Source organism: Acomys minous, assembly GCF_964271855.1.
Source record: "Acomys minous genome assembly, chromosome: 6".
Classification (NCBI taxonomy): Eukaryota; Metazoa; Chordata; class Mammalia; order Rodentia; family Muridae; genus Acomys; species Acomys minous.
The window spans coordinates 53,764,909-53,788,054 of record NC_140487.1 but is presented as its reverse complement, the minus strand read 5'-3'; the positions used below and the strand labels follow the sequence as shown (position 1 = coordinate 53,788,054).

At 49.7% G+C, this 23,146-nt stretch overlaps 1 protein-coding gene across 1 annotated transcript; it reads left to right on the top strand.

Annotated features, from left to right (window-relative positions):
• Window positions 1-298: 298 nt before the first annotated feature.
• Window positions 299-22,221, top strand: MTURN (maturin, neural progenitor differentiation regulator homolog). Its single transcript, XM_084787590.1, has 3 exons — window positions 299-539; window positions 9,263-9,385; window positions 17,349-22,221. Exons 1-3 carry the CDS (start codon window positions 378-380, stop codon window positions 17,457-17,459), a joined length of 396 nt encoding a protein of 131 aa, XP_084643716.1. The 5' UTR covers window positions 299-377; the 3' UTR covers window positions 17,460-22,221.
• Window positions 22,222-23,146: the final 925 nt, after the last annotated feature.

Sequence of the window (23,146 nt, the reverse complement as noted above, 5' to 3'; positions counted from 1 at the left end):
GTCCTGGCAAGGGCCAAGCAGTCTGTAGTTCTGGGCGAGCCCCTCGGATTTATAGTGGATTTTGGGGAAAGCTTTCCAAACTGGCTCCACGCCAGGGGTTGGAGGCAGCCCCGCCCCACACCACTGCCACCTGCCGGGATGGGCGCCCCGCCCATATCCTGACGTCACCGAGCTCGGAGGCCTCTCTGGGTCGGGCTCGGGGGATTGGCCAGTGATCGTGACGTCACGAACCGAGGCGGCCCCGGGCTGGCGGGGCCCTGAGTGCTTTGGTTCCATTCGAGGCGGGCGGTGGGGGTGGGGGCGGGGCGGAGGCGGAGCGGGCGGTGTAAACAGACCCGGGAGCCGCGAGCCCCGGAGGAGGCGCGGGCGGCGCCGCCATGGACTTCCAGCAGCTGGCAGATGTCGCGGAGAAGTGGTGCTCCAGCACGCCTTTCGAGCTCATCGCCGCCGAGGAGACCGAGCGCAGGATGGACTTCTACGCGGACCCGGGCGTCTCCTTCTACGTGCTGTGTCCGGACAACGGCAGCGGCGACAGTTTTGTGAGTACCTAGGGAGGGCGCGCTCCGCTTCCACCGAGCTCCTCTTGGGCGGTCGGGTGGGGCGGATGGCGGCGGCAGGGGACCGGGGGACCCGGGACTGGAGGTGAGGGGACCTCCCGGATCACCGCGTGCCAGGCGCGGCGGGCGCGTGGCTCAGAGCATCCCAGGGGAGTCCCTGTGTGGCACCCGCCAGGCGGGGTGTATAGCCCCTGAGGCAAGATCCAAGATCCGGTCCAGAGGAGGTGTCCCTCCCCATCGGGGTCTCAGAAACAACTCTGCAGCCGCCCCTTCTGGCCGGGCCCTCGCCCCAGCCTGAGAGTCCCTCGGAAGAACACAAAGCCTCCGTCCACACCCGCAATGCTAGATCTTTTTGGACCCTCTTTGCGGAATTACGCCCTGGAGCTTGAAAATGCACGCGCGTGCACGCGCGCGCTCTCGCGCTGGGGCACGCCTATCTCGAGCCCCCTGCTTCCCTAGCTCCTCAGTGAGCTGCCAGCAAGTGTGTGTAGCCAGTGCAGGTTCTGGCCTGCCATGAGGCTACTGTGACCCCACGGAGGCCTTTTGGCTTTTCCAGAGGAATAACCAATACACCCTGTCTCAGAGAGACCAGAACCAGAAACTATGGTGGCCAAACCTTGGCCTGCATCCCTCCCACTAGAGATTCTGGCGCCTACACTTTAGGAAAGGGATGCGGAGAGCACGAGGTTGTGATGGGAGGCGTGGAGGAAGGGCGGGGATGGCGCGCCATGGAGTGTTTGTAAGCACTATAAATAATAGTCCCCAAATGTAAGATGGAGGCAGCTGGGAATGAGGGTTATCGTGTGGTCGCTGGCCTGAGACTGGAGCAGGCGCTGCAGCAGCAAAAGAGATGGGTGATGCATCAATCTGCTTGGCTCAGCAGGTGGGATGACAAAGCTGGACATGGCCCTTCTCCCCCCTCTCCCCCGGGGTCGCCACACCCAACCCATGAGAAGTTCAGTCTAGAATCTGTGAGACCTGAACAGGACAGTATAGGCTAGTGCACATCTGGCCAATAAAGTATACTCCTGGCTTTCGGTGTGGATTAGATTTAGGTTCTATCTACTTGAGTTGCTTATCCACAAAATTAGTTTACTAATACCAGTTCTCTGGCAGACCTTGAGGTACACCTAGCGTTCAGATGCACAGCAAGTGTCCTGCAAATTTAAAGTTCAGATACCTGATGTTCCCCACTGTCTTTGTAAAATCCTTTCCCTGGATCTGAGTAAGGATGCAGCTCAATTGGTTGAGCGCTTGTATATCGTGTTTAAAATGTAGAATTGGATGCCGAACATTGCAGAAGTGGGGATGGGATGTGTGTGTTGGATGGTATAAGCCTGTAATCCCTACATTTAGAAGGAGGGTGCAAGCAGATGGATCAGAAATTCAAGGTCTTCCTGGGCTGTCGCCTAAGTTCAAAGTCAGCCTAGGATCCTGAGACCCTATTTAAAAAAATAATACCCCAGCATAGAACAGACTTCACAGTGGAGACAGGCCAGTTATTGAGTCATGTAAGCACAGATCAGCTCTTCTTAGTGTTGGCAGGCCACTACACGGAGGAGATAAGGAAAGCAGAAGATAATTCTTTGGACACACTAGAACGTTCTCAAAGTTTCTGGAGGCAAGTTGCCAGCCATAGGTGTTTTCTTAAGCAGACCGTCCTGTAAAATCAACTATGAACTAATGGTTCTATTACTCTTAATTAGTGTTGGCTACCAATACGGTAGCAGTTATTCCTTAACTCGCTATTATATAAATAAAAGACACAGAAACCGGTTAGTGCCTTAATGCACTGGAGGTGGGCAGATGTTAACCCTTTAAGATGTCTTGTCTGTTTCCCAGCCAAACCCCCACAAATGCTTGCACATGTTCCTTAGGGGTGCTTCTCTCCATCAGGTCAGTTCTTCATCACTACATCCTTTCTCTACCTCTGCTTCATCTTTTTCCTCACGGTCCTTCTGCCACCCCCAAGCCCAGGAACCTTGGCTCCGCCTACCGCTCTTCTGGCCAGTCCAGGCAGTAGGCAACTTCATTTAACCAATCAGGGATACTTTGGGAGGCAACTACAGAGTCATTTTGGATACATGAGAATTGGTAACAAGTAAGGCTCTTGGGGCAAGCAGTTAACATTTGTATACACAGTAGCTCCAGGTCAGCCCAACACTGTCTCTGGATTCTGTACCAGACCAGGCCAGAGTCTTGCCATTTTTCTAAGGGAATCTGTTAAGCATTTTGAAGAAATTTAAGTGGCATCTCTGCTATTTGAAGATTTTGTAACAGTAAGAATCTTATATAGCATCTCTCAGTGTACAAAGTTTAAGAGCACACTGATGAAGGCTTGGTCTTTCCTGGGTCAGAGCTATCCAACATACAAATGGCACTGTGCCTATAAGGACTGTTAGCTAGCTTCGAAGCAATGTGGCAGTGGTTAACCCCAATTCTTCTTAGACACCCAGGCTCCCACTTCTGTCTGTGTGCTTGGGGGCATCACTGAATCTCTCTCTGCCAGGCTTACACAACTGTGACCTGTTACCTGACTTCAGGTGGCTGCTTTGTCACTGAGTGCCTGGCAGGACTTCTGGGGAGCATGTCTAGCCTGTGCTCAGCACTCATACGTGGGAGCCTGTGTTACTGTAATCACTGGAAACGTGACTATTGCCATCCATATGATAGATTCCAGCTCCAGTTCCAAAACCGTAACTTCCACTCTTTCCCCACTCCCTGTGTCCAGATCATCTGCGTTCTGCCCACCCCGTGTAGGTGAAGCATATACTGTGCCCTCTTGTTTCCCTCCTTGCCTGTGAGGGCACTCAGGGGTGAGACCTCCCGTGTTTTGTCTCTTACTGCACCCAGCTGCCTCCACCAGCATCTTCTAGCTGGGCGTGGTTGTAACCCCCTCAGAAACAGGAGGATCTCAAGCCTCTACATGACCTGTCTTCTGCCACTTCCAAGTTCCTACGTCACAGGCACTGCCTGCTTCAGGGCCTTGGCGCTTGCTGTTCTCTGTCTAGAGCATCCTTGCTGGCCAGCAAGTGTCCAAGATCCTGTCTTCTACTGTGTCTTCTGCCAACAGCTGGGGTTACAACTTTTTACGTGGGTGCTAGGGATCTGAACCCAGACCCTCATGGTTGTACAGCAAACGTTTTAACCAGTGAGCCATCCACTCAGCTTTGAAAGATGACTTCTAATTCACAAACAGTCTATAAGGTAGATGTTGTACCCGTTTTAGAGGAAATCGAGGCTCAGTATGTAAGAGACTCTGTAAGCCCAGAGTCTCTGGCCTTCACTGAAAATTGCCTTGTGATAGTCCCAGAGGCTCAAGAACAAGAGTCCTTTTGATGGACGCTCCTCTGGCCAGCTCCTGGATCCCTTATTGTCTCCTCACTTCACAGGCCACCTGCCAACGTAGCCCCTTTCCAAAGTGCCCACCATGCTTGGGCTTGTGACAGAAGCCTGTGCCACCCAGGGAGTGGGAGCAGGAACTTGCAGTTCTCCTACCAACTCAGATGGTTTGGGGGCTATCAGGTCTGAGAAGGGGATTGTGGGTAGTCATTTAGGTATGGGGGAATAGAATCTTAATATTTCTCTCCCCTCCCCCCGAGTGTGTGTGTGTGTGCACATGCACGCATGCACATGTGCATGTTTGTACTTGTGTGCATGTGCACCTGTACACTCACAAATATGCAAGCTTGTGTCCAGTTGGAGCACTGGCTTTTTCCGCTGATTGAAGAGTGCCCTGCTTATCACGTAGAATAGGAATGATTGACTGCGAGGAGGTCCCTGTTTGTCTTACAGCGCCACCTTTTCGGACAACCCCTCGGAAACACGTTTGGCTCCACATTTTTGTGCAGTTTCATCCCCCTCAAGCCCAAACCACTACCAATAGTCATAAAGAAACCCAACGCATGGCGGGACTGTGCTCAGCTCTTAGATGAGTTGACGTAGTTCTCGTTGGTGAGCCTGCCTCTGCGTCGTATTTAAATGGAACTGCGGTATGGTTCTGTGATGGCGTGAAGGAGAGTAAGCCTCTCTTTGGCTGCCCCAATCACAAAATGGGATAAACACACCGTAACCCATGATTACTATGAGTGCTGTGTGAGGAGTCAGGCGCCCAGCGGCGCTGCCTTACTCCTGGAGGCTATTTTCAAGAAGAACAAAGCCACTTGTCTATTCAGCTAATCATGAAGAGGGGGAAAGTTGGGTTGGTACGAGTCCACATGGCTGGGAACAGGCAGCTCCCAACCCGCAGTCTGATAGGCAGCCTTCAGGCAGATGCCTGTGGCCTTCCGACCCCTTCTAACTTTTGTCTGTCACTTACACATGGCTGAGCCAAGGCTCCCCTTAAGCAGCTTGCACAGAGGCAGTCGAGGGCATGCATGCAGAATCTCTGTGGGGTGCTCTCTACCTCCTGCTCTCCTGTAGCCACCAGCCAGTCCTTTAACCTTTTGAGCCTCCGTTTTCCTCCCTGACCGAGTGCTCACCACAGAGAGTGGGCTGCCTCAGGTAAGGCTGACTGTGCTCTTCCCACTGGGTGTGCGAGTACATTGGGTGCCACAAGGTGACTCGTGGCTCCTGTGCTCTGTCTTCTCTGTGGACAGACATCAGTTTTAGATCGAGACACCAATTAAACACGGAGCAAGAGGAGACGATTTACTGGGTCCATGGGGTGGTTGGTTTCGGGACCTTCTTTCTTTAGATGCCAAAATCTGAGGCTATTCAGAGCTGTTAGATGAAATGACGTGTTTACACACACGTCCCTGTAAGCCTCAACTGGCTTAGACTACATAGGGTGTTTAGTACAGTGGGAATGTGAAGTGAGTAGAGCCTGTTCTAGACCATTCAGGGAATAACGTGTGCCCTGCACCCCTCTTGGTCTCACTGGCTCGTAGCAGCGAGTCTAGCAGGCGTGCCCCCAAAGACAGCAAGAGCTTAGTGGGAGTCTCATCTTAATGACCTAATGTCACGTTTTGATGGCCAGATCCTGTCATCTCTATATAGAAAGTGGAGCACGCTCTCTTCCTGCTGCAGGTGGACTGGCTGGTGTTGCTGTAGCTGGGTGAGCTCACGCCTGATGTAACAGAAAGAGCCACAGATGGCATATAATTGCACAGTGTTCATTCACATCGGGCGTTTGCTGTAGGAGAGGCGGGCCGGTTGGGGCGGGACCAGTGAAGGCCACATTACTGCAGCTGTGGTCAGTATTGCTTGAGTAATCTGTGAAGAAAAAAAAATTGAAACATAGCCCCCTTCGATCAAAAACTCTGGGAGGTGGGCCTGGAAATCTGCATTGAAACAAGCTCCTGGGTGAGTGACAAGGGCTAGGAACCCTGCTCTGCATCACTTCCGGGCCCCTTGGCACCTCTTGCCATCACTGGTGGCCTGTTGCTCACCCTGGCTCCAAGCACAGTCTGCACTCAGGGGCAGCTGCTATTCTTCAGTCTGACACTCCCAGCTAAGCTATTTCTGTGTCAGCAGCCTGTCGTCCCCCCCCCCGCCCCCGCTAACGTGGGTGTCTGGTTGTATGTAGTTTCTGGCTGCGGTCAGAGTGGCTGTCCCTTATGGCCCAGGGCTTTGAGGCTTTAGCTTACCCATTCGTCCTTCTATGAAATTAACTTCAGACCCTGACCGGAGGCTCTGCCCTCTCACCTGGCTGCTTGGTCTCTTCTCACCACTGCTTTTATGTTTCTTTCCTTTTTCCTTTTATTATCTTTCTTTTATCCACTCTCCCTCTCCCTGCCCACACACACATTGCAGGCTCACCTCTCAGGTCATCTCGTCTTGTATTGTAACACTGCTAGATAGAAGTAGTTTAAATAAAAGAAAATGCTTTCTTTATTTTTTCAAGACAGTAGATAGAAGATGGTTAGCAGTTGGTCAGTGGTGTGTCTTTTCGGTTGTCCTGTGTCCCTGGGTCTGTCTGACTCAAGACCGTGTCCCTTTTTGTTGTCTTGTAGACAATGATTCCAGTTACGGTTTATCATTTTCTCTACGATTGATTTATCATTTTATGTGTATGAGTCTTTCCCCTGCGTGCATGTATGTGTACTGCATGTGTGCCTAGTGTGCACAGAGGTGCTGGCTCCCCTAGGACTGGAGCTGGACAGTTGTGAGCTGTAGTGTGGCTGCCAGGGAATCACACCAGCTCCTATTCAAGAGCAGCAAGTGCTCTTAACCCTGAGACATCTTGGCAAAGCCCTCAATTCTATTTTTTGTTTTTTGTCTTTTGAGGCAGGGACTCTCTGTGTAGCCTGTCCTGTCCTGGACTTGCTTTGTAGACCAGGCTGGCCTCGAACTCACAGCGATCTGTCTGCCTCTGCCTCCCAAGTGCTGGGATTAAAGGTGTGTGCCACCACGCCTGGCTTCGATTCTATTTTCTTTTTTTTTTAAATTTTAATTTTTAAAAATATTTATTTATTAATTTATTATGTATAGAATGTTCTGCCTGCATGTACACCTGCAGGCCAGAAGAGGGCATCAGATCACATTATAGATGGTTGTGAACCATCATGTGGTTGCTGGGAATTGAACTCAGGACCTTTTAAAGAGCAGGCAGCACTCTTAACCACTGAGCCATCTCTCCAGGCCCCACAATTCTATTTTCCTAAGCCCATAAAACCAATGAGACTGTGACTCCTGGTACAGGTACACCAGTAGATGAAGGCTATTTAGGCAGGAGGCTCCTTCATGGGGCTCAAGTCTTCCTTCTCCAACATATAGCAATAAATAGTTTCAGAAGTGGAGTCGGGAGATGGTGGGTGAAGAGTGTCTTCCCAAGACTAAAGAAACCTAGAAATACTTAACTGACCGCACTCCAGTACCAGAAGTTGGGCGTACTGCCATTCTGCTATTGCCTAAATGGTACACTTCCGTTTACTTTGTAATTTAAAGTCCAAGTGCACTTTAAACCAAGAAGTCTGTGTGGACTTTTTATGTATTTATTAAGATCTGCTTGCTTATGAATTGACTTCAACCCAAGTGGTCTAGGAGGGCCATCACAGCAAAGTCACACTGGGTGTCTGATTTACTCATCCTGTGACTCCTCTGTGGCAGGTGGAAAGCCCACTCTCGTCCTGCAGATGCAGAAGGGGAGCAAAGGTACCCTGTGCCCACTGCTCACAGACGAGGCATCGGCTGCCAGCCGGCACTGCCCACACGCTGATAAAGCCTTTCGCTTTTCACTCTACATTCACACTGTGCCCGGGGAAGGCAGACAGAAAGCTAAGTGGCACTAGGGGCTAACCCCACTTCTACCATGGATTCGAACTTAAAACAATCTGGAGCTTTACAAACTTTGCAGGAGGAAGCAAAGGCCATGCGAAGCTCATTAGGCAAGTATCTTGAAGCTCTTGCTGCGCCTCTATTGGCTGAGAGTAAGCGAGACAGTGGCCTGGGGAGTGCTCTGTATTGTTGGCCTTCTGTACTGAGTGAGGAGTGATTATCTATCTCAGCGTCTCCAGGGCGTTAGGGTTTGTGGTAGGGAAGGGGCTGAGGAGCTCTCCAGTGGCTTGATGAGGTAGGCATCAGAGAAACCAGCTGGAGGAGCCTGCTGGTGTTAGAGGAGCTGAGTGGGTCGGAAAGCCACCATTCCGTCTGTGACACAGACAACTGGAGTGTGAGATGACACATCAGCACCTACTTGCCCTCACTTAGACCCCAGCTGGGTCGGAAGTCTGCACAGCTCTTCTTAGACACCCTGCAGTGAGAAGGAAGGCCAGGGGATGTCCTCGGTACATGGCAAACTGAACTTTCTTTGGTGATACCCTGCTCTTGTCCGTGAATAGAGGCAGGCGGAGGTACCATATGGATCTCTTGGGCACCTTGGATCCCTCTCTTAACTAGGTTGTATCTCCTGCTGCCTAGACTCTGTGTCATCCCATCCATTAGACACTTTCCCTCTTCCCAGGCCTCAGCATATGCCATTAGTTGAAACCCTCGAGGCAGGACCCTTGATACCCATGGGATATACCCCATGTTCCTGGCTGGTTGATTCTGCAGATCGAGGGTTTCTTCCTCCAGGCCTCACCAGTCTGTTACTCTAGTTTATTTTTTATCTCTGACCATTATGGGGAAAACCTTGCTTTAATTATAAAGAAGTGATAACATGGGGTTCCTCACATAATAAATCTTCCCCAGCCTCAGGAACAACAGCAACTCTGGACCACATGTGCCGGGTTGACCAGTGGATGCTTGGCTAGGATGCCCACCTTGTTCCTTAGGGAACGAGGACCCAGGAGGGAAGAGCAGGCTTCCGAAGGGACTCAGTGCCGACCTTGTACATTCTCCTAAGTCTGTTTCATCTTGAAGAAGTCTGCCATCAGCCCCCATTCAAGGGCCGATCTGCTGAGGGAACATCTTGTTCCAAGGTCAGGATTACAAACTAGTTAATTCATTCTTCAGCTGTAGCTGGAAGCAAAGTTATGCACTCTGATGGCCAAGGCTCTGCTTTCTCCTCCCTCCTCTTTTAAAATCACTCCTGTGCAGCTGCCGGGGAATGCGGGGTGGGGTGGTACCTGTCGGCGGCCTCACACGTGAAACTGGGAGCACAGAGGAGCCTGGGGGAAGTTCCGCGGACTTGACGTTTTCTGATCGAAGAGCGAGTGGATGGCTTTCAGTCTGTGAGAGAGGCTGACTTTGAATGCGGGAGTCTTTAAAACTCGGGGTAATGACTTCTGTTCTCTGTTTCTCCTTGCCCTCGTGGGCCGCAGCACGTGTGGAGCGAGAGCGAGGACTGCCTGCCCTTCTTGCAGCTAGCACAGGACTACATCTCTTCCTGCGGCAAGAAGACGCTTCATGAAGTCTTGGAAAAAGTCTTCAAGTCCTTCAGACCTGTAGGTTACTGCACGGCTTCTGAAGCCACCGTGTCCCTGCCCCTCTGTAACTGCACCATGATAGTAAGGATGGTCTGGAAAGTGGGCCGACCCAGGGTTATTCTCCTGTCTGCTTGCCCGCCCTGTAATATAGAGACAGCTGCCAGTGTGGGGATGCCAAAGGCGGAATGCAGTGTGCTGTCTGGTGAAGATGGCTGTTCCTGGTATTAGTTGAGCTGAGAAGTACTGACAGGGAAGAAACAAACAGAACCTTTATGAGGCAATGGCATAGTCTAGTTCTCACCCAGTAGACTCCCAGTATACCCGGATTTGGTTTCGTTTTGTTTTATCATGCTGGTGTTTGCCTCAGGGTCATGGACATCTGGATAAAGATAGTCCACGTTTGTGCCTCTGAGGAAGGGCGGCATTGGATGCCCATTTCTCTTCTTGTCTCAGTTCTCAAAACCACTTGCATAAAGCTTGCCCTCTGCCCCGCCCCCCTCCGGATTCCAGACAGTGTATTTCCGGAGTAAGCTGACAGTTTGCTTTCATGCCAGCTGAGGAACAAGTGAATGCTCGCTCCTAGTTTGATGACTCCTTGCTTCTCTCTCTCTCTCTCTCTCTCTCTCTCTCTCTCTCTCTCTCTCTCTCTCTCCCTCCCTCCCAAAGTCATCCCAGGCATCATCGATGGCCCTGCCCTAGTTTGCTTCCCTGCCCACTGCGATTATCTTCCATGCATTCAGTGGTGTGCTGTGGCATTTCTGTCTATTTCTGAATCCTCTTCAGTGTCCTCTACTTCTCTACTAAAGATTTCAAGCTTGCATTGTAGTCGTCTGCACACAGGGAGGTTGGTTGCATAACAGCTGGTCTGACATTCTAACATTTCAAGGTTAGCAAATTGTGTTTGGCATCTTTAGTGTCTCCTGGCTCGCACTTCTGGTATCCTGCATTTGCGTGTGGCATTGTCTAAGTTCAGGCGAGTGTGTTTGTGCGTTCATGGACAGAAATAACTGGAGGCCCAAGATGACAGTACCTTCCAGAGAGGACTTTGTTGGCCCTGTCAGAACTTGAGAGCCCTGTCAGCCCAAGATGACCTTTAATGCTTACTTGATTTGCAGTTCCCAGGCACTTTATGTGATGATAAGACAGGCTTCAGAGCTTGTCTCCTTTTCTCTTCATCTTTTTTACCTTATCTTTGTTCCAGGAACATGGGCCTTTGGAGGGCTCCTGGTTAAAGTGGAGACCCCGCTGTAGTCTGTTCGCTTAGCGGACCCTGGGCTTTGACCTCGTTCTTAGAACAGTCAGAAAGGACAATATACTTTCTCGCTTTCCCAGCCAGGTTAGGCCGACCTCTCTGGCTTCCAAGTCGTTGCATACTCAAGAGGCTATTCCTGTGTCAAATGCTTGAAAATATCTTAGCTGTTCTCAGTGGAAGGCTTGGTCCTAATCCTTCAGTCTTCCCTTAGGAGAAATGAAACTTCAGTGGCTTTTGTCTGGGAGTTTTCAGCAGGAAGGATATTTTGGAGTCAGCCATGACTGTGAGGAAAGCCAGGGTGAGGTGTGTCAGACCCAAAGGCTAGCAGGTCTGAAAGCCTAGGGGCAGGAGATTGCCTGTGTTTCCTGGTAGGGGAGGTGTCCACGGAGCTACCGGGTTTGGAGTTGGGCATCTAAGCACAGTGAAAGAGGAATCCAGGAGGACATAGGACCTCATAGCTGTGGGGGGCCTTGGCTTCGCCAGCCGTGGAGAGCCTGAATAGAACAGGAGGGCCATGATGCCCTGTTTTGAGTGGTTCCCTCATGCTAACTAAAGTGCTCAGGTTGGCTGTCAGCAGGATGAGGAGGACCAGAACCGAAACCAGTGTCATCTCTGCAGGCAGGTGCGAGGCCAGCTCAAAAATAGCGAGCGTGGCATGAGAGACTTGACTGCTGAGAAACCTGGAAAGTAGACCCAGCTGGCCTTGCTGTTGGCTCGGAGTGTAAGAAACTGAGAAGGAGCCGGAACCTGAGTTTCCTGGCAGCGCGGTGAAGGAACTTCACGGCGGTAGACTGAAAGCTGGGAGGCCTTGCAGGGGTAAAAGCTTGGGCCTGGTACTATTAGAACCCAAGTTGGGGGGACTAAGAACTCAGTGGGGAAACTTGTGCCCTCATCTCACCTGCCCCTTTCACCTCTCTGTGGAGCTTTGGGCTTTAGAAAGGAGACACGGGCAGGATTTGGATGCTGCTGTCCTAGGTGAGGGTGCCTGTCGGAGAAGACTTTACAGAGTCAGGGAGATCACGATGCAGGAAACCAGCGGTGCATTCCCCTGCATGCCAGCAGCTGCACTGTGACATCTCCAACAAGAATGCGTTCACCTGTGCCTTAAGATAGCTGCATGCTGGGTGGGTGTGCAGAGGTTGAGCTTTAAAATGCCAGTGTGCCCCCTTCCAATCACGGTTGTTTTCACAAAGCCCCCAGTGGTCACCTGACGCTGCCCTGTGCCTATGGACTTATCTCTGTAGCCTTCCGGTGCTTCCGGTGGGGGAGGGGATGGGGCTCAGTCAACCCTGGTTGCTTGACTTCGCTAAAGCTGGGCACATGGCACTGACACCCTGAAGAGTGGTGTCACCTCAGTGCCCTGCAACCTGGAGCTGTCTGAGGCCTGTGTGCCCTTCCTCTTGCCTGCACTTCCTACATCAATACCACAAAGCTTCATTCCACACACACTGAAATCTGACTGGATCTTTTGTGTTTGTTTTGTTTTGTTTTTCAGGATAGGGTTTCTCTGTGTAGCCTTGGCTGTCCTGGATGGGCTTTGTAGACCAGGCTGGCCTCGAACTCACAGAGCTCCTCCACCTGCCTCTGCCTTCCGACTGCTGAGATTAAAGCGTGTGCCACCACCTCGCTCTAATTGGATCTTTGAAGAAAAAGTTACTTTTTTTTCTTTCATCCATCATATTCCTTTAGTTTTTCTGCCACTTCATCACATTTCCCACAAGATGTTTTAATCAGCTGTCACCAGAGCCCTATTCCGGAGGATAAAGAACGGCATAGCACACTTGGCTTTTGCCATCTGGGAGCTAGTTAAGAGCGATGGCCACAGAACAGGATGAGGCCAGGGTAATGGCAGAGCCTGTATCCTGCAGGATGCTATGCAGAAAGAGCGGAGGTGCCACCCCTTGGCCAGGGCATTACACTCTGGGTTCTTGGGGAAAATCTTTCTGAGAGGATGCTTGTGAGCCTGTACCACAAGCTGCTTGTGCAGGCCCCTGGAGTTCTGGCCTCAGTTCTGGCCCTTGCTGGCTGACTGCCTTAGAGGATTTAACCTCTCTGTTTCTCGGGTTCTCCGTTTATAGGTTGAGGAAACTGTTGAAGTGGTTGCTGCAGAGATTAAGCAGCACAGTTTGGCTGCGGGTGACCTTTGTGCACCAAACAGATGCTGCCCCCAGTGTGTACAGGATGGAGACAGCACACAGAACTCTGGCGTGAAGAGACTGTAGGGCCTAGTGAGGCAGTGTGTGGGGAATCTTGGGGTTTTGATAGTGAAAAAACATTTGCTGTGTGATTCCAACACATGTCTAACTGAAAGCGCTGGCTGGATAAGGGACCTTTCAAAGGTATTGGAGGGGTCAAGAAAAAGGTTATCAACGCTGGGTTTTGCAAAGTAATAAACTCACTGAGGATCAAATCCATATATATGGAAGATAAATGTCTACTCGGGGGCATGTACTGGAGAGCTTCCACATTGTGGGTGATTTCTGTTTTCTTCTTTTCCTATTCTCTACATTTTCTATCATAGTCACATAGTAGGAAAACACACTTAAAAAAAAGCTATATTGTTTTCCAGTGTCACATGTGCTAGAAGTTAGGGAGGATGTCACTGAGGTCAGAGTACCTGGCGCTGGCTTCCTGCAGAGATTCTGCCAACACACTGGGTAGGAGGAGAGTTGACCCAGGCAGAGCCCATCTTGGTTGCTTGGATTAGAGTCTTTAGAAATACTCGAGGTAGATAGACGACCTGTCTCTTGCTATGTGGCTTCTTGCTGTTTTAGTAGCCTCTGTGTTTCCATCTGTAAAATGGGACCAGCTCCTATTTCACTGTCCTGTGGATTCATGGAGAATGAGACTGAACACCCAGGACTGTCAAAATCCAGCTGCGCTGGTGTCAGGACATGGTCACTGCATGCAACTGTCTGTCTTTTCACCTGGAGTGACCCCCATTTATCTCCACTAGTGGAGCCTCCTGCCTCATGAAGGAGGATCTCAGAGAGGCTCCTCACTTCAAACATGCCATTGGCTCATGAATGCAGATGACATTGCCACTCATTGCTACCACCCAGTGCCCTGGTAATGACTTCAGAGACCACTGGTAAGTGGGCAGGAAAGACAGTCATTTTCCTCACTTAGGTTGACTCTCAGGTGACTCCCTGGCCATTGAAAGATCAACCTAGATAATAGACCAGTGATATCAGGTCCCATTAAGGGCAACCGTGCCACTCATTTTTTACTGATGATGAGTACCAGAGGTGGTTTCTGGGAAGCAAGCAGAGCAGGAGAGCAGAGGTGGTCTCCTAGTGCCTGATTCTCCCACAAGTTACCTGAGTGTGAGGACTTTCAGCTCTCTGAGAGAGGCGCCTCCCTCTCCTCCTCACTGAGATTGGCTCCTGTACCCGTGGTGGTATTGGATGCTGTTTTGACTCGTGTTACTGTGGTGGCCTAGCTCAGCATTAGTGCTGCTGGTCCCCCATCCCAACCCCTGTGGCTTCTGCCTCCGAGTGGCCCAATCTTATCTCTGAAGATACAGTCTATCACTGTTTCTTTTCTTTTCCTACCAGAAAAACACAGCCCCCGGTTCTGGACACTGGTGTGAGACTTTTAGGCATGGTGGTTTAGGTTGCGTCTGGTTGCTGGGGACGCAGGGAATATATCTTCATGGCCCAAAACAGTGAAATTGTAGATTCTGCTCCAACTGGCTGGTCAGAAACCTTGACGAAATGAAAGAATCCACTGGTGCCAAGCTGCCTAAGTGGGGCAGAAAACCAGGGGGGAGGGCGATAACATTTTTTCTTGCCCACGTGGACTTGCAGGAATGGCATTAAATGGTAGAAATTTAACTTTTCCTTATCTTCTGTTTTCTGCTCATGTTAGAAACAGTCAAGCCTTGTCATTTTGAGCCTGGTAGTCATGGTGACGCACACCTTTAAACCCAGCACTCAGCAGGCAGAAGCAGGCAGATCTCTTGAGTTTGAGGCCAGCTTGGTCTACAGAGCAAATTTCAGGACAGCCAGGGCTACACAGAGAAACCCTGCCTCAAAAACAAAAATAAAAACAAAACAAAGCAAAAAGAGAAAAAAGGTTATTTTTAGGAAGGCCGGTGCCACCCTACAACAGTGCATCTCTTGCCCACTCGAATCCCACCTCCATCTTGGCATCTACCTCTCTCTCCTAATATAGAGAAGACTGAAACTCATCTTGAGTTTTAGGACAGTTTCAAATCCTCCCAAATGCTGGAACTAGTCTTGCTGCCCAAAGTGGGGCTTCTGGGCCCCCCTCAGAGCAGGTTAGAAATGCAGAAACAGGTCCACTGAGCCAGGGCTGTACTTTAGGTGGTGTTCTCGGTGACTCAGAGACACAGCCAAGTGTGAGAAATGCTGCTTCTCCCAAGTGTGAAAAGTGTTCAGGGATGCCTAAAGCCACAAAGCCACACTGTATACACACCAAAGCTCTAGTGGATCCAGGATGCTTTAGACTCCAGAGGCCACACATGCCTCCACCCCCAGCATAAAGACACCAGCCTGAGGTGCCTGATGTGTGACCCTTCAGGGTGCCAAATGCCAGTCACAGCCTCAAGCAATTTGCATCTTTGCCCACAGGACCTGAACTCAGTCACACAGGTGACCAGGGCCCGGAGAACTTTAATTCTCAAGTGTTGGCAGCTCTTCCTTTCCAGTATTGGTCTGTGTAGCCTAGTGGACCTAGTCTACATGAATCTGACTGTTCCAAGGGAGCTTTGTCGTTGAGCAAGGCAAGGCCTGGGAATGCCAGTGAGTTCCTGTACACAAGGACACATGAGATTGGCATACCAGGGCTGGACAAGCTCAGACGTGCTCTCACTGCCCATCCCCTCACGTGAGGAGTACCTGTCTGAGACATTGGCTGCCATGAACTCCACAGAGACAGCAGCATGCGTGGACAGTCGGCTGTGGTCATCTTGGCTTGTGACCAGTAATGCCTTACAGATGGTTTTGCCCTGCATACATTCTTGGGTGTCTGAGCCTGAGAGTTCTAGAACCTGAGCATTCTGTAGACAGTGTGTTAGTTGGGACTTCCGACTTACTGTTCTTCCATTTGAGCCACAGGGAACGTGGAGGAAGGGTGGCGGGGCGATAGCGAGCAAATCTTAACACAGTTGAAGTTTACATTACTAGTGTCACTTAGTTAAATGGCCTGAAGGTGACAAGTCTGGGGGAATTGGTGTAAAAAAAAAATCTCCTGGTCACTCTTTGTTCCATCATCACATGCAGAAGCCCAGGAGCACTAAAGGCCGCGGCTTTCTGCCAGCACACAAGTTTTGGTTCATATGGATTATGAGTGATTAGTACTATTCAGTATCTGATGAAAGGCCAGTGTCATTGAAAACTGTTACCATGGGGCTAGAAGGATGGCTCAGCAGTTAAGAGTGCTTGTTCTTCTAGAGGACCTGAGTTTAGTTGCTAGCACCCAGCCAGCGGCTTACAGCTGCCTATAAGGCTGGCTCCATGGGATTCAACACCTCTAATTGCCGAGGGTACCAGTACCCACTTGCACATACCGAAAACATAGACATGCACACATGCATGCATATGGACATGCATAATTGAAAACTATTTATCTTGAATTTGCTCTAAGTTTTCTTGATCATAATCTTAGAACTTTGTGGGGCACAGCTGGAAAGAAATCTGGGGAGATGGTTTAGAGCACTTGTTGCTCCCTCAGGGGACCCAGGTTTGATCCCAAGAACTCTTCACGATGGCTCACAAACATCCCTAACTCCAACTTCATGGGTCCAATGCCCTATCGCGACCTGTATGGGCACTAAGCATGCATGTAGTGCACATATATACTGGCAAAGCATTCATTGTCCACAATCCCAGTCTTATAGAAATACTTTACAACACACACACACACACACACACACACACACACACACACACACACACACACCCACAGTTAAAAAGGGCCAGTGAGATGCCTCAATGAGTTACAGCACTTGCTGCCAACTCTTATGACCTGAATTCACTCTCTGACCTTCATATGATAAAAGGAGAGAACCAACTCCTGTACATTGTTGTCCTGTGTCCAGACACATGCTATGACATAGGTGCATACATGCATACATGCAAACACACAATATAAATAAGTGTAAAAAATTTAAGAGCCTCAATATTTGAATATATTTCATTGCTGTCTCTTTTTCTGTGCATCCATCCATATGGATTTTAAGAAAATCTGTATCATGATTAATATGTAATTTTATCATGTTTTTACATTTATGTTCATTTATATCATTAAATTACTTAAAACTTCAATTTTAAGATCCTTTTACTAACAGGCCATGCAATTTAACCCTTTGCTACTGCACATCCTGGTTGTCTTAGCATCTTTATCTGTGTGCTACTCTTAATAAATAACCACATATTTGGCTGAGGGAATAAAGCAGAGGGTTAGTTTTGGGGACCCCTTGAAGGGACATCAGCACTATTCGTGCTGTGTGTGATTCACCAAGACCCTGGGTGTGGCATAAGCATCTACCACCCGCTGGTTTGTGGGCTGTGCCTCTCCAGGGTACCAGGTGAAATCGTTGTCTTCTGTTAAATTTGTAGGTGCCGTGATGGGGGAGTTGAGTCCATGGATGCACTCGCTGTGCTGAGCCCCTCGAGGTGCAGATACATTTGGATGTGATGCTTTTGGTCTTCTGCCTGCAGTGCTTACGGCTGTTGCTTTTCTTGTCCAATTCCTTCCCTGTAGTTGCTGGGGCTTCCGGATGCTGATGATGACACATTTGAAGAATACAGTGCAGATGTGGAGGAGGAGGAGCCAGAGGCGGACCACCCCCAGATGGGGGTCAGTCAGCAGTAAACTCCTGGGTCACCTTCCAGAGGGGGGAGTAAGCCCTGTGCTACCCATGGGGCCCCCGCGCTCCTGTGGCAGCCTCCTGCATTCGCTCTTCGAAACAGGCCGGCCGGCTCCTGGCATCCAAATGAAAATGAAATGACCTCTTGAATGACCACACAATATCTGTGATGGCCTTCGCTCAGAAGTGACCAGAATCTGGGTTCCCACTTTGGCGGGGTCTCTATGAAGATGTCTTGGTAGCCACTTTGCCACTTTGAAGTTAGAGTCCGTGCTGTGGCTGCCTGTTCCCCCTTGAGTTTGTGTTGGAGAACTAACGTCTCTAGGTGGAGTGTGGAGAACTCTGAATGTAGTAAGGATGTGTTCTGAGTCCTCACATGGGACCTTGCTGAGGAAAAGCATGGCAGAGGAGAGATGCAGCCTGCACTTTTTTTTAATGTATCTTTTGAGTGTCCGTAAGTGAAAAAGGTTTTGCTTAGAAAGCATGAGTTTTAATAATCTAGTCGTGAACTGCCCAAGTGCAAATGCAGAGGGTGGGGGTGGCTGAGGCTCCTTGGAGAGTTTCACCATTGCAGAATTGGTTACCTGGGCATGTGGCAGCCAGCTGCTGGTTAGTGTAAATCTTCCTGTGGTTGTTCGATCGTTTTAATGCTGATTCCAAAGCCACTTTTCAATTCTAATAGCCGAAACTATAGATGGGGCGAAAGATATAAATTATTGATTTCTTTAAGCTGGTTATAAACCTACATATGAAATGAAGCCTTTACCTTTCCCTCTTTACGATGAGATGGCAACTTATTAAATCATGAAAGCAAACAGAATCCGAGCAAGTGCCCCTCAAGCTTTGAAGCCATAGATAAACCTAGCAGGAAAATAAACTAGGATTTAAAAAAAATTAATATAATGAAATCTTTTACTTTTCTAATCTTTTATTCTGTAAAATGTCAAGAAAGGTTCCGAGTGAGTTGGTTTATTTAAAATTATAATTACATACTCCAGGGAACCTACTTGCAGTGAAATTTAAAGTGATATGAAAGTAGGAATCTTAATTATGGGATTACTTGGTTACAAGAGGATGTTTTTAATGATCAGGACACACAGACAACTCTCAGAGGTAATTGCCATTGTCATTTAGCCAATAAACACTTACCAGGAAGGACATCCTCTGACACCATAGTGACACCCTTCCATGTCTCAGGTTCTCAAAACTTAGGATGCAAGTGTCCCCTTTACAGCACTTAATCCCTCCGCGCATCCAGTTTGAGAATGTTACACACACACACACACACACACACACACACACACACACACACACACGCACACATATACCCACACACACAGGTTACACTACCAGTATTTTAAGTTAAGAAGAGGAAGAAGAGGAAGAAATCTGCAGTGGCAGAAGCGTGTGCATATGGCAGGCATGTCGGGTTGTTTTCTGTGTAACCCAGTGTAGTGTGGAGAGTCTCGCTGCTCTGCGCTGCACTGTTCGGTTGCTGGGTGATGTCACATACTGGCCTTCGTCTGTGCTTCTGTACCTATGTGGTTTATTTTCTGGGGGAAACTTATTAATGGTGATGTTCAAGCCAAGTGACGCCCCTTGAAGTGGCCCTTCAGCAAAGTCAGACTGAGTGTTCCTTCCAGGGTGTGAGGTCCAGCCTTCGCAGGCCTGCCCAGGGTCCCACCATGTCGGCTCACAGCAGGGAGACAGAGCTCTCTGCCGCGTAGACATATGTTCCGGGGGGTAGGTAACTTCCTTTTAAATATGGTAGGCCACACAAATGACTTCGTGGGTAAAATGAAGTCGCCTGAGCAGTTTGCTCCATTCTGAGGTAACCTGAAATTTTATACCCAGAGGCTTCACCTGTAAATTTACATGTGTTTGAATATTAATATAAGATGAATTTTTTTAAAAATCAAAAACGCATTTAAAACTTTGACCAAATATACTTGGTGTTACCATATTAATGTTCTCTGTTTGTACAAGTTGAGCTGAGACCCCTAGCGGCACAGTGGGCTGCTTTCTTCTACCCGGGGGTCAGGAGGAGGGACATCCCTGGCTGTGGCTGATTTCCACGGCAAACCCCAGAGGCATCAGCAGATCCACTGTCCTTGCAAACCTGCTGTTGTGTGTGTCCCTTCCAGGGTGCGCGTGTGTGCACAAGCGTGCACACACTCAAGCCCTACCCATTCTACGGATTCTCTTGTCCCAGCTAGGGCTGAGGTCGAACAGGTCCACGGCGAGATGAGTGTGACCCCTCCCCCAGGCCCACAGATGCAGCCATCGTGTGGACGAAGGGTCTTTGGGAGTTGGGAGAGACGCTTGCTTTTAGTGTTGCCTCAGCCCTTGACTGCAGGACACTGACACGTCATGTGACGTCTATGAAACTAGGGGACTTGCTCTTTGAGCTTTAAACACTGGCCCACTGTGGCTGCCGTAGGGAGTCTGTGTGCAGAAGAGCGACAGCCGAGGACACCGAGGGGCACGGGGAGGAAATAAATTTGGAATTTTGCCAAAGATGGTGTCCTTAAGACGCTGGCCATGCGGCCACCTTAGAATATAATGACCAGCAAGGTGTCCCGACTCCAGGGGCCTGAGGTGGGCTTGACCCCTGGCAACTGATGAAATTCTGTTGCTTTGAGGCCCCAGAAGATGGTTTGTCTCTGCTGAACCTGCTCTGCCAGAGGCAGGCAGAGCTACTGTTTGAGGCGTCGGATGTGGTGGCCAGGTAACCCGAGGCGGGAGATTGGCAGGGAGACTAGCTGGAGGATGGACGTGAGCACTGTGTTTGTCCCCGTCACTCAGGAAAGAGAAAGCGAGAGTGACAAACTTGGTAGGTAGTACACACACAGAGTGTGTTTGTGTGTGTGTGTGTGTGTGTGTGTGTGTGTTTGTGTGTACACATGTAATCGAGGACTGGTTGTTTACTGGTGGGCGTGACCAGCTATGAAATCTGAATTACGCCGATGACAAGATTACAAAGCCTGAGCCTAGATTGAGTGACCCCGTGGGGACATTTTCCTCATGTCCACGATCAAAGGGCAGAGCAGGGAGGGTAGTGAGGCCCCATGCAGTGCAAGGGCCCGGAAACACTGGCGGGGGGGGGGGCCCACTTGTGACTCCTAGGCCCACTGCAGCACGTGACCAGAGCACAAAGCGTCTGCTGCGTGAGGAGACTGTCCACCTTGCACGCTGGCGCCAGAACTAGGCTTGCAGTTTACTTAAGTAAAACTGTCTCTGGGCGTGACGCCATTGCTCAGTACAGACAGAAACTGTTCTCCAGCACAATGCATGTCTCTGAATATTGTTTCAGTGTCTCAGAGCACAAAGAGTGTGTCCCGGGTGTTGTGATCCCCCGAGTGGGATTGTTAGTTAGTGCATGTTAAGACTCATCAGGTAGGAAAGAGTTTAGTCAGAGCTGGCTTTCTACAGTGAGAAGAACAAAGGAGTGGACAAGGCGGAAGTCGACAGGGACAGTGAGAGAGTTAGGTCTCGGTCCATCTGAGCTGTAAACAAAGCACATTGTCCACACTCCTAGGGTACAGGACAACATGTGTTCTTGGCTGTCTATAGAACTGGGTGCTTAGTGGGTAGTGGTAATGGTTTTGTGGCGTTCACAGTGCCCCCTGCCAAGCCAAAGGCACAGCAGGTGTGTCGTACCCTCCTCACTCCCCGAATATACCTGGTGGAATTCCTTCTGTTAAAAATAAAACCAGCTGCTAGCCAGGGGAGCATGCCTTCAAGAGTGCTGACCCAAGGGGCACTGCAGTGACAGCTGGCAGCACATGGACCATACCCGCCCTCTCCTCCACTGGCGCGTCAGGTGTCCGTGAAACTCAGGCGGGGGGTCGGGGTGGGGCTCTTGTCCCTAGAACAAACCTGGAGGGAGATGCTAGTTGTGGCTTGCTGCCTCGTCTCCAGATCCACAAAACGGTTTTTACATTAAACACATTCCTCTTTGATACAAACTCAGTGAGTCACCCTGGATTAGTGGTAACTGGTATGCCTTGAGAAGCCGAGGTCTTTTAGGTTTCATACAAGAGTAGGTGTAAAAGTTGCCGGGACACTATGGAGATGACCTTGAGCATTTCACATTAGAAGTCCCATTTGCCACACTGCAAGGCTGAATAGTTCCCAGGCATCTTGATGTGGGTACGACGCTACGTAGGAATTAACATTCAGTTTGCCTAGGACAATGTTCGTGGTTGTTCCAAACGGGGAGAAAGCTGGAGGTGTGCACTTCATGAACTGCCTTGTCCTGGACTTGCCTTTTGGTTTTGTTTCTCGAGATTCTGTTTTAGCAGGAGCCCTCTGAACTGGCATAGGCCAGTGCTCTATACAAATGCCAGCTTTATCACAGGCACTAAAATAAAAATTCAGTGCCGGGCAAGTCTGAACCCAGCTATAATTCTGTGCTCATTTGTGTACCCAGCAAGATTTCAGCCGTCTCCAGAGAAGCAAACCAGAAGAAACAAAAGCAAGGCACTTTGTTGTTGGTTTCCGGGTTTTGAGGCCGAGAGAGTTTTTCCTGTGCTATGTGTGTCTTTTCTTTTGAGTTTGTGTTTCCTCTCAGAGAGCTCTCTTGTAAACGACGGACTCTGAAATGGGTTGCAGAAAGCTTGTCCTTTGATAGATGCTCGAGACAGAACTGTGTAAATTCTCTCTACCCGCTGTCCCATCTGCTTCCCCCTCCCTTCCGTGAGAGCAAGGACCACATCCAAGGATGTAATTACCATACGCTTGCTAATAAAGAGCCTTTCAGCCCTGGTGGTATTTGCCTTTTTTTTTTTTTTAACTCTTTCCACAGGTTTTGGTGACAGAGCACACACTGTGTGTGCAAGGACCGTGGGCACGGGGATCGGGAGGGGTGGGTTGGAGGGTCGGAGGGTGGGAGGGAGTAGTTGCATCCAAGGTGCCTTTATTTGGGAGCGTGCATTTAACAGATGCTCTGGCTAGTGTTTAGTAATGTGTCATCTCCCTTTAAACCAGTACTAGTATAGTATGTGAGAACTCTTCCTCTTTGTGGCACAGTCAGAAATCTTCATCCTGTGACAGGCCAATAACGACTTGATGACATATCCCCAACACCTTGCTTGAAGTTGCTACTACTCAGCAGACAGAGGCATTTATTTATTTCAATGGGATCTCTGACAGCGGCAAGTTTCATTCTTTTGGTTAAAGATCAAGTTTCTCCCTCTGAATGGCAGGTCCCTAAACTTGATAATGGCTTAGCAGGCCCAGCTGGAGGCTGTGTGTGTTTCTGTAATGTCAAAGGAAAGCTGTGTGTGAACATTTTAAACCCCTCTGGTCAAAGACTGGCTCCAGAAAGGGCCATGGAGACAGATTTTTATCATGGGAAAATTCCCGTTTCCATGACTTGATCACACAGGCTGGGGGTGGGGGGGCTGACATGCAGGGACAGATATTAGCATTACTCACATCTCCTCTCGCTGTAGTTAATCTCTGAAATCATTTGGCAGGAGAAAGGAAGGTTCTGGTCTAGACAGGTCCCTGACAGCCTGTGTGGCTCTACCCTCCCACCCCACCCCCATCATTTTATTTTTCTCATGGGTAGGAGTAACCACGGTGACCTCATTTCTGATTTCCCTTGGGGGAGGAGCATCAGTAGAACACCTGGCCTTGCTCTAGAGGAGGGTGTGCCACAAGGTCCCAGAAAGCCACGATGGTGCCC

Excerpts from the sequence above, each read along its gene's own strand:
- MTURN (XM_084787590.1), top strand. The coding sequence starts at position 378 with ATGGACTTCCAGCAGCTGGCAGATGTCGCGGAGAAGTGGTGCTCCAGC. Across the intron at positions 540-9,262 it reads ACGGCAGCGGCGACAGTTTT|CACGTGTGGAGCGAGAGCGA; the intron begins GTGAGTACCTAG and ends CGTGGGCCGCAG. Across the intron at positions 9,386-17,348 it reads TCTTCAAGTCCTTCAGACCT|TTGCTGGGGCTTCCGGATGC; the intron begins GTAGGTTACTGC and ends CCTTCCCTGTAG.